The sequence below is a fragment of the Macrotis lagotis genome, chromosome 7 (assembly GCF_037893015.1).
Source record: "Macrotis lagotis isolate mMagLag1 chromosome 7, bilby.v1.9.chrom.fasta, whole genome shotgun sequence".
Taxonomy (NCBI): Eukaryota; Metazoa; Chordata; class Mammalia; order Peramelemorphia; family Peramelidae; genus Macrotis; species Macrotis lagotis.
The window spans coordinates 66,395,071-66,410,614 of NC_133664.1; the positions used below are offsets into that span (position 1 = coordinate 66,395,071).

The 15,544-nt window shown below is 34.2% G+C and overlaps 1 protein-coding gene across 2 annotated transcripts in view; it reads right to left on the reverse strand.

Moving 5' to 3' along the window:
- Positions 1-15,544, reverse strand: part of MASTL (microtubule associated serine/threonine kinase like) — a 34,853-nt gene that overhangs the window by 17,615 nt on the left and 1,694 nt on the right. For both annotated transcript variants that reach the window (XM_074193042.1, XM_074193041.1), the window contains exons 2-6: positions 10,849-10,986; positions 6,654-6,793; positions 5,792-5,880; positions 4,898-5,004; positions 4,522-4,672 (exon numbers count right to left, since the gene is read on the reverse strand). In XM_074193042.1, coding sequence (XP_074049143.1) covers positions 4,522-4,672; positions 4,898-5,004; positions 5,792-5,880; positions 6,654-6,793; positions 10,849-10,986 — 625 coding nt within the window. The remainder of the gene's footprint in view (positions 1-4,521; positions 4,673-4,897; positions 5,005-5,791; positions 5,881-6,653; positions 6,794-10,848; positions 10,987-15,544) is intronic.

The following is a 15,544-nucleotide window of genomic DNA, read 5'->3' on the forward strand; positions in this document are numbered from 1 at the left end:
CCTGCAAGTTATTTTAATATGCATTACTCTAATGAGTAATGATTTAGAGTATTTGTTGAAATGACTATTGAAAGCTTTTTATCAAATGGAAAATTTTTTATAAATTTGACTTAGTTGCCTATATATTTGAGAAATGAGGTGCACTGGATTTGCCTTCTCATGTAATCAAAACTGTCCATTTTATATCCCATGGTTCTCTCATCTCTTGTTTCATCAATAAGATCTTCCTTTATCCATAAATCTGACAGCTAAAATTTTCCATGTTCTGGGGCAGCTAGGTGGCACTGGCCCTGGAGTCAGGAGTACCTGGGTTCAAATCTGGTCTCAGACACTTAATAATTACCTAGCTGTGTGGCCTTGGGCAAGCCACTTAACCCCATTTGCCTTGCAAAAACCTAAAAAAAATTTTTTTCCATGTTCCTTTAATTTGCTTATATTACATTATCTTTTATATCTAAGTCATGTCTTTTATGTCTAAATCATTTACCTCATCTTAGAACATGGTGTGAGATGTTGGTCTATGCCTAGTTTCTGACAAATTGCTTTCCAGTTTTCCCAATAATTTGGCAAAAACGTGAGTTTTACCCCCAAATCTTGGTTCTTTGGTTCATCAAACACAAGATCACTGTGGCTATTACTACTGTATATTGGGTTCCTAAGCTACTACCATATTTCTTAAATAATATTTTATGGCAGTTTTATATATATATATATTACTTTATAACAGTAATGTGTGTATATATATATAAAACAGTTATGTATATATATATAAACATAATTTATATCACATTTTTTATTATTTCCTTGATATTCTTGAACTTTTACTCTTCCTGATGAGTTTCATTATTTTTTTGTAGCTTTATAAAAATAATTATTTGGTGGTCTGATTGGTATAGCACTCAATAAATAAATTAGGTAGAATATTATATTGGCTCAGACTGCCCATGAGCAATTAATATTTCTCTAATTGTTAGATCTCTCTTTATTTGTGAGAAAAGTGTCTCATAATTGTGTTTATATATAGTTTCTGATTTGTCTTAGCAGTAGACTCAAGTATTTTTTATTTTCTGTAATAACTTTAAATGAAAATTTTCTTTCTATCTTTTCCTATTGGGTTCTGTTAGTAATATGCTGAATTTATGTAGGTTTATTTTATATCCTACAACTTTAATATCAAAACCACATTTATAACATAGAAGGAATTTGGTAGGACTCCTTTTACCTAATATTTTCAAATAGCTTATGTAGGATTGTAATAATTATTCTTTGAATGTTTGCCAGAATTTACTTGTAATTTTTTTTTTTTGCTATTTGACATGAATTCATTATTTTATCAAGAATATAAAATTTTGGGGTGGCTAGAGCACCAGCCTTGGAGTCAGGAGTACCTGAGTTCAAATTCGACCTCAGACACTTAATAATTACCTAGCCGTGTGGCCTTGGGCAAGCCACTTAACCCCACTGCCTTGCAAAATCTTAAAAAAAAAAAAGAATATAAAATTTTGTCTTATTGCATGTTTCTTCCCTTCCCTTCCAGCTGACATTTAAACTAATGGATTTTTTTACTCCAAGAGGGGCAATACCTCTCTCCTATTTAAACAAAAACTCACTTTCTCAAGACAGTTTAAAGATTCCAAAATACATATATACATATATTTAAAAAAATTAATAGTACTCCAAAATCTACTTATCAGAATATTTATCAGAATATGCTAAATCTCCTCAACATATTTTTCTTTTCTTTTTTTTTTTTGCAAAGCAATGTAGGATTAAGTGACTTGTCCAATTGTCACACAGCTAGGTAATTAAAAGTCTGAAGTCACATTTGAACTCAGTCCTTCTGACTCCAGGGCTGGTGCTCTATCCACTGCGCCAACTAGCTGCCCTCTACCCAATATATTTCATAATGAATTAGACACCTCTGTATCCAAAGATTTACAATATGAAGTCTTCCTCAAGGCACAGCTCAACCCAGCATGAGCTTTGTCCTGAAGTTCTAGGCTTTTGGTTTTATTTCCCCTGAGGCAAAAATTTGACAAGAACATTTTGTTGCTATCAGGATTTCAAGGAGCTAAAGAATTTTTTCCTAGCGTTTCTCTTTCTCCCCTCTGACAGTGATATCACCCTGATGTAAGTACTTCCTAAAGCCTTCAGCTTCCTTGCCTCCACTCTTTTCCAGTCTATCATTCAGTGGCCAAAATGATGTTCCCAAAATAAAGTTCCGACTCTGCCACTCTTTGCTGGCCCCTTCTTAGCTTCTCGGGCATCTTCGTGTCACTTCCCTCTAAACATCTGAGAGTCCTAGTACAACACAACACACACCATCTCACAACCCTGTGCTGTCCTTCACCAGTTACTAGCTTGGGCTAATACGTGCTCACAAATCTTGAAAGACATCCCAAGAGCAGGAGACCTCAGGGATAAGGATGAATGGCAGAGGTGGAGTGTTTTCACCAAGAAAGCAAGAACAATGTAACCTAAGATTGCACTGGACATATCGCAACCCTCACAAAGATGGAAGATCAAAAGATATATCAAAGATCAAAGTCTAAGTCTTCCAATTCTGAGACTGTTGGTTATAACTCAGTTAAACAGAAATTCCTTTAATAATCTCACCAAAATATGCATATCTGGTTCACCTTGGATTGTGCTTTTGCCTTAGGTGATGAAGTGTAATAACATTTATTATGTAACTCTTCACTGAATAGACATTAGCTTTAAAATGTTGGGAATTGGGCAGGAAATCCTGATCACCTCTCCAACCCTTAGAATTAGTCTAAGGTCTAAGGTCTAAAATAGAACATGAATCATAGTAAAATAAAATCTTTTGAGAATGTTTCACAATATCTATCACTATTTTCAAATGTATGAAAATACTGTTGTGATTAATAAAATACAAAACCATTTAAAGACACTACTAAATTCAAAGACCTTTTCACATATTTTCCTCAATTAATGGATTCCAACAGAATGAATTCTATCTCACAAAAGTTCATGAAATTCTTGAAATAAAAAAAATGACTATTCCAAAAAATGCTAGGTACCACTGGCAATGTAAATATAGAATAAAACATTTGTTCAGTGGTCACTCAAACAGTTGCAGATTATGAAGCAACTTTCCTCTTAACTATAAAAACACTATAAAATTGTTGACTTAATAAAGTTACTATGATGCATGTCAAAAAGGATAATTATGTACATAATTTGATGTGTCATTAACTATTCCAAATATTCTCAAACATTTAAAATATTGTTATCAGATAATGGAGATTTTATCTTTTTAAAGAGCTTTGCAAAGTAAACATTTTTATTTGAAGGAAAGCATTATTTTTTTTACTTTAAATCATACATTCAATAAATATTTATTGAACTCACATACAAGATATGTAAGCCACACAACTTACAGAGAGGAGATCAAAGCAATCTATAGCCATATGAAAAATTGCTCTGAACCATTAATTATTAGAGAAATGCAAATTAAAGCTTCTCTGAGGTACCACCTCACACCTCTCAGATTGGCCAATATGACCAGAAAGGATAATAATCATTGTTGGAAGGGATGTGGGAAATCTGGGACACTATTACACTGTTGGTGGAGCTGTGAACTCATCCAACCTTTCTGGAGAGCTATTTGGAACTACGCCCAAAGGGCAACAAAAATGTGCATACCCTTTGACCCAGCAATACCACTACTCTGGGTCTATACCCTGAAGAAATGATGAAAAAGGGTAAAAACATTACTTGTACAAAAATATTTAAATCAGTCCTGTTTGTGGTGGCACAGAATTGGAAATCAAGTAAATGTCCTTCATTTGGGGAATGGCTTAGCAAACTGTGGTATATGTATGTCATGGAACACTTGTTCTATTAGAAACCAGGAGGGATGGAAATTCAGGGAAGCCTGGAGGGATTTGCATGAACTGATGCTGAGTGAGATGAGCAGAACCAGGAAAACACTGTATACCCTAACAGCAACATGGGAGTGATGATCAACATGGAAGGACTCGCTTATTCCATCAGTGCAATTATCAGGAACAATTTTGGGCTGTCTGCAATGGAGAGTGCCATCTGTATCCAGATAAGGAGCTGTGGAGTTTGAACAAAGTTCAAGGACTATTCCCTTTAATTTAGAAAAACGGATATCTTATTGTCTGATCTTGTTATCTCTTAGAGTTTTTGTTTCTTCCTTAAGGATATGATTTCTCTCTCTTCACACTCAATTTGGATCAATGTACAACATGGAAACAAAGTAAAGACTGACAGATTGCTTTCTGTGAGGGGTGGGGGGAGGGAAGTAAGACTGGGGGAAAATTGTAAAACTCAAATAATATCTTTAATAAAAATAAATTAAAAAAAAAAACAAAGAGCATAAAAGACCTAGCATTTTGGGATTTCCTCACCTCTCTTCACCTTGAGAGAGATGTGTCATTTTATTGAGATATCTTAATAAAGAACCATTATAATAAAAATAAAATATTATAAGCCACAACTTATTTGATTGGTATGTTTACATATACTCACATGATTGAAGAAGTTTACTGGAATATAGAACATTATCCTTTTGATCTATAGACATAGGACAAGAAGAATCCTTAGAAGTCTGTGAAATTTCAGTTACAGGGCTTGAAATAGCTTCAACTGTTTCTTGCATTTTCTCACCATTTGGTGTATACTATATATATAGAAAAAAAATTCCCACTGTTGAAAATACACTAAGTAGAACAACTGTAGTTTATACAAACAGTAAGCTTGGTTAGAATTCCCTGATGCACCTAAAATTTTAGATGTTCTAATTTTGACCAAATGTCTTTTGAAGTATGCTATATAAACTCTTAAAAGTTTAAATGTGTGTTTGGAAGGGGGTAGGTTATACAAATCTTTTTAGAGAAATACTTACAAATCCCAGAGAACTGATGAGAGATAAAACTTGTCCTGGAGTTCTTGAATAGTCCTGTCTGGGTTTAGGCATTGATGGTGTTGTAAGAATATCCAGCATATTAATTGCTAAATAAGTAAGAGGAAATACTGTTACATTAATTCATTTAAAAATATTCATGTGCCTCTCAAGTCAATAGTCATTTACTTGAAAAAGTCCAACATAAAACAAATTTTCCAAAAAACCTACTTTGTTTTATAACAATATACCAGAAGTCAGTATGTCATCAATTTACTGAATAGTTGATATGACCAAGTTTTTTATTTTCCTAAATGAATAATCATATCAAACTGGAATTTTCAATTGGTTATTTGTGAGTACCAACGTGTTCAATAACTAGGGAAAATTGCTTAATTATATGTAGAAAAATATACCTTGGAAAGTCATTTTGTGCGATAAAAATATTTCTTTAATTTATGACATTCATTGTCATTAGTAACTGAAATAATACCCAATGGATACATAAACACAAAAAGATTCCAAAGCAACATAGGTGAAATGGATCCATACTTGAATGAATTATACAGATGGAATTGGAATTCCGAGAGCGTCTTTCCCTAAAAGTTAATGGCTATCATTCATCAGTAATGATATCAAATGCAATATCTACCTTGGGAGATAAAAGATTAGGAAGTAAAAAATTTCTTCATGATTCATCTTTAGAGAAAGAATATAGTATTAGAACTTTCCACTACACCTTGGAGTGAATAATCCTTGGGTTCTTCACAAGAGTCAACTTACAAAGAAAAAAAGTCAAACAATAAAATATAAAATAACTATATAAAATACAAAATAATAAAAAATAACTAATATCAAATTTGTTTTTCTTTCTTAGAATACCAAATATTTTCTTACCTCTATTCAGAGCAACCTTGGAAAGGCCAAAATCTGTCAGTTTAATATGACCTTCATTAGAAATAAGCATATTATCTGGTTTCAAATCCCTGCATAATTAAAAAAATTATACAAATCTAAAGTTAGTTGGTAGTGAAAAGCTAGAGTGAATATACAAATCTCTTGAAGAAAAGAAATCCATAAGTTCTAGCAAGGCCAGCTTCTTAAGATTTTAGTCTTCTTATCCTCTCTAAAATCCATGCATTTGGCTTCTTATCTTTCTGAAATCCCACCTAAAAAAGCACTAGATAAATGATTACATCTCAATAGCAACATATTTCTTGTGCTTGACATTGTGCATATCTCAGTTATGAGAGATCCCTACTCATGCCATCCTGAATATTAGATCCCAAACCAAGTTGACCTATATGATTCTCGTCTTTTCTGTCCAGAAGAGGCAGAAGTACAGAGACAAGTTTAAAAAATTTGGAAATAGGTAAATGGAAGAAGAAGAGAACCAGTAAGGTTAAGACACTAACACCTACTTCACTAAAGACTTCAAGCTAGCTAGGCTAGTGCAAGGCCCTGTAGGAGGCAGCAAAGGCAAACAGTCACCACCATGCCTACAAATGCTGTGCTAGAAGCCTAGGAACTCTTCCAAAACAACAATGGAGGAAGTGATGCAGAACAGGCAATAACTTGAAGATAATGGAATAATGAAGCAAATACCCATGCTCAGTCGGGCTACTTCTGGGCTTTAGTCTCTGGCTAAATAGGTAAGTATTTATATGTATTAGAAGCAATTATATAGTAAATATAGTATTTGTAGTATAAATGATCACATGTAAATATTTATACAGATTAAAGTTAAGTTAGTCTTTACCTGTGGATTATTCCATGTCTGTGAAGGTAATCTAGGGCTAGTGCTACTTCTGAAATATATTTTACAGCCATTTCTTCATCAAAATAACCATAAATGTGTAAGAGAGATTTGACATCTCCACCAATCAGATATTCCATCACCTGTCACAAAAGCATTTGTACAGCTTAAAATAAAAATTATATTTAAGATATATTAATCATCTAACATTATAATTTATAATCTAATGAAAATTTAACAGCATTTAAAATTACATGATGTGCTACAACATAATTATAAAATTAAATAACTAAGAACATATCTTACTGGAAACTTCGGTCCTCTTTAGACAATGGACTTCAAACTTCTGATCATGAAGTGTCACGCTGAATATTTACTTATTTAGCATGGCCGTGTGAATACAGTTGGTTGTAGAAATAGGAAGACCTGGTTCAAGGTTATTAACTCTGATCTTCACTGACTATATGACCCTAGGTATATCCCTTAACATCTCAATGCTATGAGCATTTCTCTGTAAGTTCCAGAGGACAACCTTCATCAGTACAAGTTTCTCTATATAGAAGTATGAAATAAATCACAGTGCCAGTCCCTATTTCTATGAACCATACAGATGTACTAATATATAAATAATTACAGTATAAAACTTATGTCAAAATAGACATTTTTTCAAAAATAAGATAAAGATGAAATTAATACTGGATTCAAGAGCCTGGAGTTTAATAAGTAGGAAAATGGCTTTAGGAAACTCATTTTGACAGTTGGGAAGGATTAACTGGAGAGACTTGAGAAAAACAGGCCAATTAGGAGGCTCTTAGTCCAAGAATAATTTAGTGGGATTCTAAACTAGGATTGTGATTGCATGAAGAGAAATAAGAGGACAAATGAAAGAGATATGTTAGAAAGAGAAATGACAAGATTTGGCAACTGGTTAGATCTACAGGATGAAGGAGGTGACACTGTAGTGTGACTCTGGGTGACTGGAAGGATGGAGATGATGCCCTCACAACAATAGGGAGGTTCAGAAGAGAGATGGATTTGGGAGGAAAGGCAGTGTCAAGATTTTTATGACAGACGAACCCCATCCAAGGGTGCTTATTTCCTGTGTGACTCACTGTACCATCCAAAAGGAAAAGGAGAGGGTCTTCTAGGAACACCGGCAACAGCCACAACACGATTTGATGGCAGCCTCTTCCCAGTGGGACCCAAGATGCAGTGTTTGCCTACTTAGGGTGTTAACTGCAGCAAGGGGCTGATGACAGGCTCAAAAGGGGAAAGTCTGGATCCTGATAGCAGGGATCAGAGTGATGACATCCCGGGGATATATAACAGTTGGGTGGAAAAAAGCCCCATGATCGGTTCTGGGGCGGGGGGGGGGAGACAGTCTTCCCATTCTCCAAGTGGTTGCTCTCCCTGGAGTCATGCCATAGCTCCATCTTCAAAGATTTAGGGAAATGAGGGGACTGAAAAGTAAGAGGTTAACTGTGGGAATGGAGTGAACTTGTGACTCCCTCTTGTGACAATTCTATAGCTAATTCAGTTCCATTTCTATTTAGTTATGGTCTAGTCCAATTTCTATCTTGTGAGAAAAGTCTTATTTAAGTGTGTGAATTGGAAGAAAACCTTTTGTATTGTTTGAATTCTAGCCTTGTGTAGTTGGGAACCTGGACCAGTTCTGTTTTTTAGAGACCCTTAACTAAGGACCCTGGTAATACTGACCACAAACTCAGTCAGATCCAAACAACTGTACATCTCAAGCAAGCCACATGTCTTATCTGAAAACTTGTCCTATGATTATTAATCAGCTATTATTTCCATGTTCCTGATTATTTACAGACATTGGGGGGTGGGGATAGGTGGAAAGTAAACACCTATTTTCCTGAATTCAGGGGAATTGCATCTCTCCCAACTTGTAAAGTCCCTAATCTTTCATCCAATTGTTTTTAACCTATAAAAGTCTCCTTCTGTAGTTGGGAGTCCAGTACCAAAGCTGATAAAGGGTACTGTTTCTGATTTGTTAGCATATATTGCATAATAAATTGAAATGCTTGGTAGCTCCACCTTTTGCTATCCTCAGTCATTTCATCTTTTACCCATCAAAAAACCACTAATCTAGACTTCCATTCCCAAACAATGAACTAATCTTTCTGAATCCACACTATTCTTCTCATAAAAGTTTTCAGTCAAATCACTTCTATAATTCTTCATAAATTTAAACTTGATATGGCCCTGAAGAAGAGAAAAGAAAATGTACCTCCCTCCTTCTCTGCAGAGGTAAGAAACATAAGAGTAGGACACTGGATAACTGTTGGACTTTGGTTAATATGTTGAAAAGTCTCATTTTGCTGAACTGCTGTTTTTCGTTTACTTTTTTTATTCTTTGTTACAAAGGACAGCTCTCTGGGAAAGAAAACACTGTATCCCAAAAGTCTAGTGCAATTTTAAGCTCTTAAAACTTAAAGCTTGTGGGCAGGGGAGGGGTAGCTAGGTGACACAATGGATAGATCACCAGTCCTGGAGTCAAGAGGATTTGAGTTCAAATCTGACCTCAGACACTTAATAACCTGGCTGTGTGATCAAGTCACTTAACCCCATTGCCTTAAATAAACAAAATTAAAAAAAGCAATGCTTGGGACACCCAAAAGTTGGAAATGAAAAATAAAATCAACAAATTTTAAAACATAACAGATGTAATTGTCATAATATTTTGTTTCATCTCCAGAACAAATTTCACACTTGAAAAAGAATTTACCAACTAAAATAAAAACTTCTTAAATGACAAAAACTGCAATTTAAACTCTTTTATACACACATATACACATGCAGACACACTCACCCCCATATAAAGTTTAAATTTATATATATATATATATATATATATATATTTATATATGTATGTATGTATGTATGTATGTATAGGTGGAACACCAAAGTTGGATAGGAATCAGCAAAGACTTCTTTTCAAAAATGTTACATGGGTTGAGTTGTGAAGAAAACAAGGAATTCTAAGAGACAGAAATGAAGAGAATCATTCTAGACTTGGAGACTAGATATGGAAACAGCAAGAAGGTGTTACAGAAGGAAAGTAATGTATAGAATGACCAGAGTTAAAAATCTGACAGCAGATATTTAGTAAGTACATAACCCTGAGCAAGTCACTTAATCTCTATCTGCCTCAATTTTCTGATCTTTAAAATAGGAATAATAGCAGCACCCATCTAATAGGATTCCTTCAAGAAGAAAATAAGTGAATATCTGTAAAGTGCTTTGCATTCCCTATACCAACTCTTATCTTTTTAACTACCTTCAATTGTTCTATATCCTCCACCAATTGGCCAGCTTTACTCCACTTGCAGGAAGAACATGGTTATGAGATCAGATTACATATTCAGGATCCCTCTCTCCCTTTGGCTAAAAGAAAAAATCCAGAGTTCTGACTATAAGCTTCAACATTTGCATATTGTTGCATGTCTGATATTAATCAAAAAACATAAAAAAAGAACAAAAAAAACCAACTTCTACTTTGGATATGCTGAGTTTGAAACATCTCTGGTATATTTGGTGCCCAAAGGCAGTTAGTGAAGTGGAATTAAATTTCAAGAGAAAGATGAAATAAAGACACTTGTAAATAAAACACCTGAGTATCATCTGCATAGAGAATAATCATTGAACCCATCCAAAGGAGGAGAGGTCACTAAATGAGAGAGTTTAAAAAGAGAAGAGGACGTAGCACAAAACCTTGGGGAATGTCCACTCACAGTTAGAGGGTTTGATATAGATGATGAAATACCAAAACAACACTGAGAAGAGGTGGAACAAGGAGCAGAATCAACAAAACCCTGAGAAAAGGGAGGACCAAAGGACCTGGTAATTACTTTAAGAATGAACCACCAACTCCATGATTTTTTAATCTACTTACATACATACTATCATAAATTTCCTCCAAAATAATTGGGAAGGATGAAATACCAATACTGTCTCATTTTTAATCAGTACAGAATTTATTCACACATACATTCCAAAAATAAGCATTGTCACAAAGTAGTATAGTCTCAAAAATTACTTTAAGAATCACTGCCATCTTCTACTATTGTCTCTCAGAACTCCTATTAACACTGGAACAGCACCTTTAACTTTTTGATAACTACAAGTTATATCCACTGGGTCACACACCCCTATTTTATTAATAAAAATTACTCACCAAGTAGACATTATTGGTTGACTGTAATGAATAGTACAAATGGACGATAAAGGGACTCTTGCTGAGTGCAAGTGCATCTCTCTCAGCTTGGACTTGATGAGTCATGTTTTTGTTGATCATATCTGCCTTTTTGACAACCTATAAAGAGAGTCATGATACTTAGTACATGAATTTTTTCAATTATATTTTATATTCTGAAATTCATACAATACAAAATTAAGTAAACTGATAAAGACTAATTTAAATTCTTCAGGGACACAACTGAAACTATGGCATATGAATAACCTGGATCATACAGACTAGAAAATCAGGAGTCCTCAGTTCTATCCTAGGTTTATCGTCAGCTGTGAAACCTCTTATGTGTCTTAGACTCTGAAACCATGAGGAATTTAATTATTGCTTACTTTGGAGAGCTGGTATAGTAAAGGGACAGAAATAGGATGGTCAGTTCCATAAAAGTAAGCCTGAGCAACCACAAGGCCTTACCAAGAAATTATATGCTCTAGGAAAACAAGAGTTGAAGGGACAGCAATAGACAGAGGCAACAGGTCAGTGGCAAGGGATTCTTGGGGCAAGTTAGGAGTTGTTGAAACTAGAGCTAACAGCATGACAAAGCAACAGAATAGTTTTTTGGACCAAGCATTCTAGGAAGAGTCAACGACTTATTATCTCTAAATATTTTCCCCCTTGAAAGGGAGATCCTACCAAGGGCCTGGAATACTGTGTAAGATGCTAGGAGTGTGGGAATCACCCAAAGTACTTTCTCTTCCTGCTTAAGGATGAGCATGGGCAAAATGAGACACCAAAGGTGTCTAGAGAATATATTTTCTATAGGTAAAGATATAGTACCAATTTATTTTTTTAAATGCATTATTTATAACAATCTTTAAAAATTTTTGAGTTCCAAATTCTCTACCTTCCTTCTAAAACTTTCCCCACCCATTCAGACAGTAAGCAATATCACTACACAGCTGGGATCATTTAAAATATATTTCCATATTAGGCATATTTTTCTAAAAAGAAAGAAAAGTGAGAAATTTATATTTCAATTTGCACTCAGAGTTCATCAGTTCTCTCTGGAGTTGTATAGCCATTTTTTCATTTTGAGTTCTTTGGAAGTGTCTTACATCATTATATTGATCAGAATAGACAAATCTTTCAGTTGATCATGATCACAATATTGCTGTTACAGTGTACAATGATCTCCTGGTTCATCTCACTTCACTGTCCATCAATTCATATAGGTCTTGCTATATGACCCCCTTTCATCATTTCTCATAGCACAACAGTCACAACTTGTTCAGTTATTCATCAATTGATGAGCACTCCTTTGATTTCCAATTCTTTGCCACCATAAAGTTAATAAAATATTTTTGTACACATAGGCCCTTTTCCTTAAAAATAGCAATTGTATTTATTTATTTTAAGGTAATACGGTTAAAAGTGACTTGCCCAAGGACACACACAATTGAGTATTGAGCATCTGAGGTCACATTTGAACTCAGGTCCTACTGACTCCAGGGCCAGTGTTCTCTTTACTGCACTACACAGTTGCCCCCTCCTTTCCTTTTTCTGCTATCTCTTTAGATCACAGATCACCATTTTATAGCTCTTTGAGGCATTTTGATAGGTTTAAAGTAGTACCCTCCCCAAGTTGTTTTAATTTATCTTTCTCAAATCAAATTTAGAATAATTTTATGACTAGAGATAAATTTGATTTCTTCTGAAAACTGACTATTTATATTCTTCAACCATTTATCAAGCAGGGAATAGCTCCTACTTTTATAAAGTTTTTTTTAATAATGTATAAATAAATAAAAAAACTTCTAAAGTTCTATTCTCAGTAAATATTTAAGAAATGAGACCTTTATCAGAAACTTGTTTTGAAATTTTTTGATATTACTTCATTGTCTATGGTACCTTTTAGCAAAATGTAGTTTTCCTGATTATCCTTTTGAATTAGGTTTATTTTTTTGTTTTTATCTAGGATAATGGTTGTAACTCCTATCTTTTTAAGTTCAGCTCAAACTGCTCCAATTGTTTATTTTAACTGTGTCTTTTTCAAGTGTAGCTTTTGTAAACAACATACAGTTAGTACAGTTTCTAATCTAATCAGCTATCTGCTTGTTTCCTAGCTGACCTCATTCCATTTACTTCACAGTTAAGATTACTAATTGTGTATTTCCCTCCATCCCATTTTCTTCTGGGTCCTTTTATCCTTTCCCTTCTCAAGTCTTTTTTGGTTCTTAACCACTACCTCCCTTAATCTATCATTCCCCACCTTAATCTTACTTCCTTCTAATTATAGGGTAAATATATTCTTTCTTCTTTGAACCAGTTCTATTAAGGGTGACATTCAAGCATTGACTCTCCATTTTCCCATCCATTGCAAAAGCTTTTCTTTGCGTGCCTTTTTTTATGTGAGAAAATTTTACCATTTTCTCTCTCTCCCCCTTCCCTCTTCTCCCAGTGTATCTTTCTTTCTCATCCTTTCATTAATCTGGAGATCATTCCAGCATCACATTCATGCCCTCTGACTATGTAAACTCCTTTTAACTGTCCAAATAGTGAAAAAGTTCCTAGGAGTTACATGTATCATTTTTCCATTCAGGAATATAAACAGTTCAATTTTTATCAAGACTTAAGAATTCTCTTTTTATGATTTCTCATGTTTCCTTTTTATGCTTCCCTTGAATCAAAATTTTTCTATTCAGTTCTGGTCTTTCATTAGGAATGCTTCAAAGTACTCTTCCATTAAATATTCTTTTCCCTTCTAGAAGGATTATACTCAGTTTTGCTAGGTAGTTAATTCTTGGTTGTAATTCTAGCTCCTTTCCCTTCTAGAAGAGATTTATGCTCCTTCAATGTCACTAAATCTTTAGTGATACTAACTGTGGCTCCACAATTTCATTCTGGCTATTTGTGGTATTTTCTCCTTGACTTGGGAGCTCTAGAATTTGGCTAAAATATTTCCAGGAATTTTCATTTTGGGATTCTTTTGATTTTTGTTTCACCCTCTGGACTTAAGACATCAGGGCACCTTGATATATTCTTGATACACACACAAACACGTGTGTGTATGTGTATACATATACATATACATATATATATATATAATTTGTTGAAATATAATGTTTAGGTTCTTCGATCAAGGCTTTCAGGTAGTCAAATAATTCTTAAATTATCTCTCCTTGACCAATTTTGAGGTCAATTATTTATTTTTCTGATGAGATTATTTCACATTTTCTATTTTTCCTTTCTTTTAATTGTTTTATTGTTTCTTTATATCTCATGGAATCATTAGTTTCTACTTGCCCAATTATAATTTTTTTTAGGTTTTTTTTTGCAAGGCAGATGAGGTTAAGTGGCTTGCCCAAGGTCACACAGCTAAGTATCTGAGGTGGGATTTGAACTCAGGTCCTCCTGACTCCAGGGACAGTGCTCTCTATCCACTACACCACCTAGCCACCCCTGCAATTATAATTTTTAAGGAATTAATTTCTTCAGTGAGATTTTGTACTACTTTTCCTAGTTGGTCAATTTTGCTTTTTTTTTTTAAGTTCTTTTTTCAGAGAATTTTTTTTTTACTCTTTTACCATTATGCCTATTCTGGGTTTTTTAAAGCATTTTGGGGTGTCTCTATCATTACTCTTATTTCTTTTCCCAATTTTTCCTCTACCAATCATCTCTTTCTTTTTTTTCAGAAATTTTTGTTGGATTTGGGTCCAATTAGCATTTTTCTTTGAGACTTTGTCTTTAGCTGTTTCCACACTATTGTCTTCTTTTGAGTTTATGTCTTGGTCTTCCCACACTTGCATTTTTAAACATGTCATCTTTATTTTTTTAAAAGTATTCATAATAGGGAGAGGCAGGAAGGACTCTTAGATCTGGATTCAAACCTCCATTTTTCAATACTTACTAGTTGTGTGACCTTAGCCAAGTCACAACTCAGCTCCAGGGAATTAGCACAATAGAACATGAGTGTCCAAACCTTTTGTTCTGCCTGGTTGAAATGCCCAACAAAAGCCCATCAAGAGTCATACACAGAATTCCACCCCCCTTCTTATTTCAAAATTAATTTATTTTTCCAACTACAGGCAAAGATAGTTTTCATCAATCGTTTTTTGGTAAGGTTTTTGAGTTTCACATCTTTTTTCCCCTGCCCCTGACAAGTGAGCAATCTAATAGAGCTATAACTTTGATAAACATAGTTCCATATTTATCATCATGTGAAAGAAGAATCAGAACAAAAAGAAAAAAGGCATGAGAGGGGAAAAAAATTCATAAAACACAAAAGAAATTGTAAAATTTTAAAGCAGTCAGCTTTGGTATGCTTTCAGACTGCATAGTTTCTTCTCTGGATGAGGTGGTGTTTTCCATCACAAGTCCTTTAGAATTGTCTTTATTATATTGCTGAGATGAACAAGTCCATCGTGGCTGATCATCACGCAACACTGCTGTTTATTAATGTGCACAGTATTTTTCTGGTTCTGCTCATTTCATTCAGTATCAGTTCATACAAGTTTTTCCAGGGTTTTCTGAAATCCCACCACTCATGATTTCTTAGAGAACAACAGTACTCCATATTCCTACGCCACAATTTGTTCAGCCATTCCTCAATTAATGGGGCATTCCCTTGGTTTCCAGTTCTTTGCCACTACAGAAAGCTGTTATAAATGTTTTTGTACAATGTTTT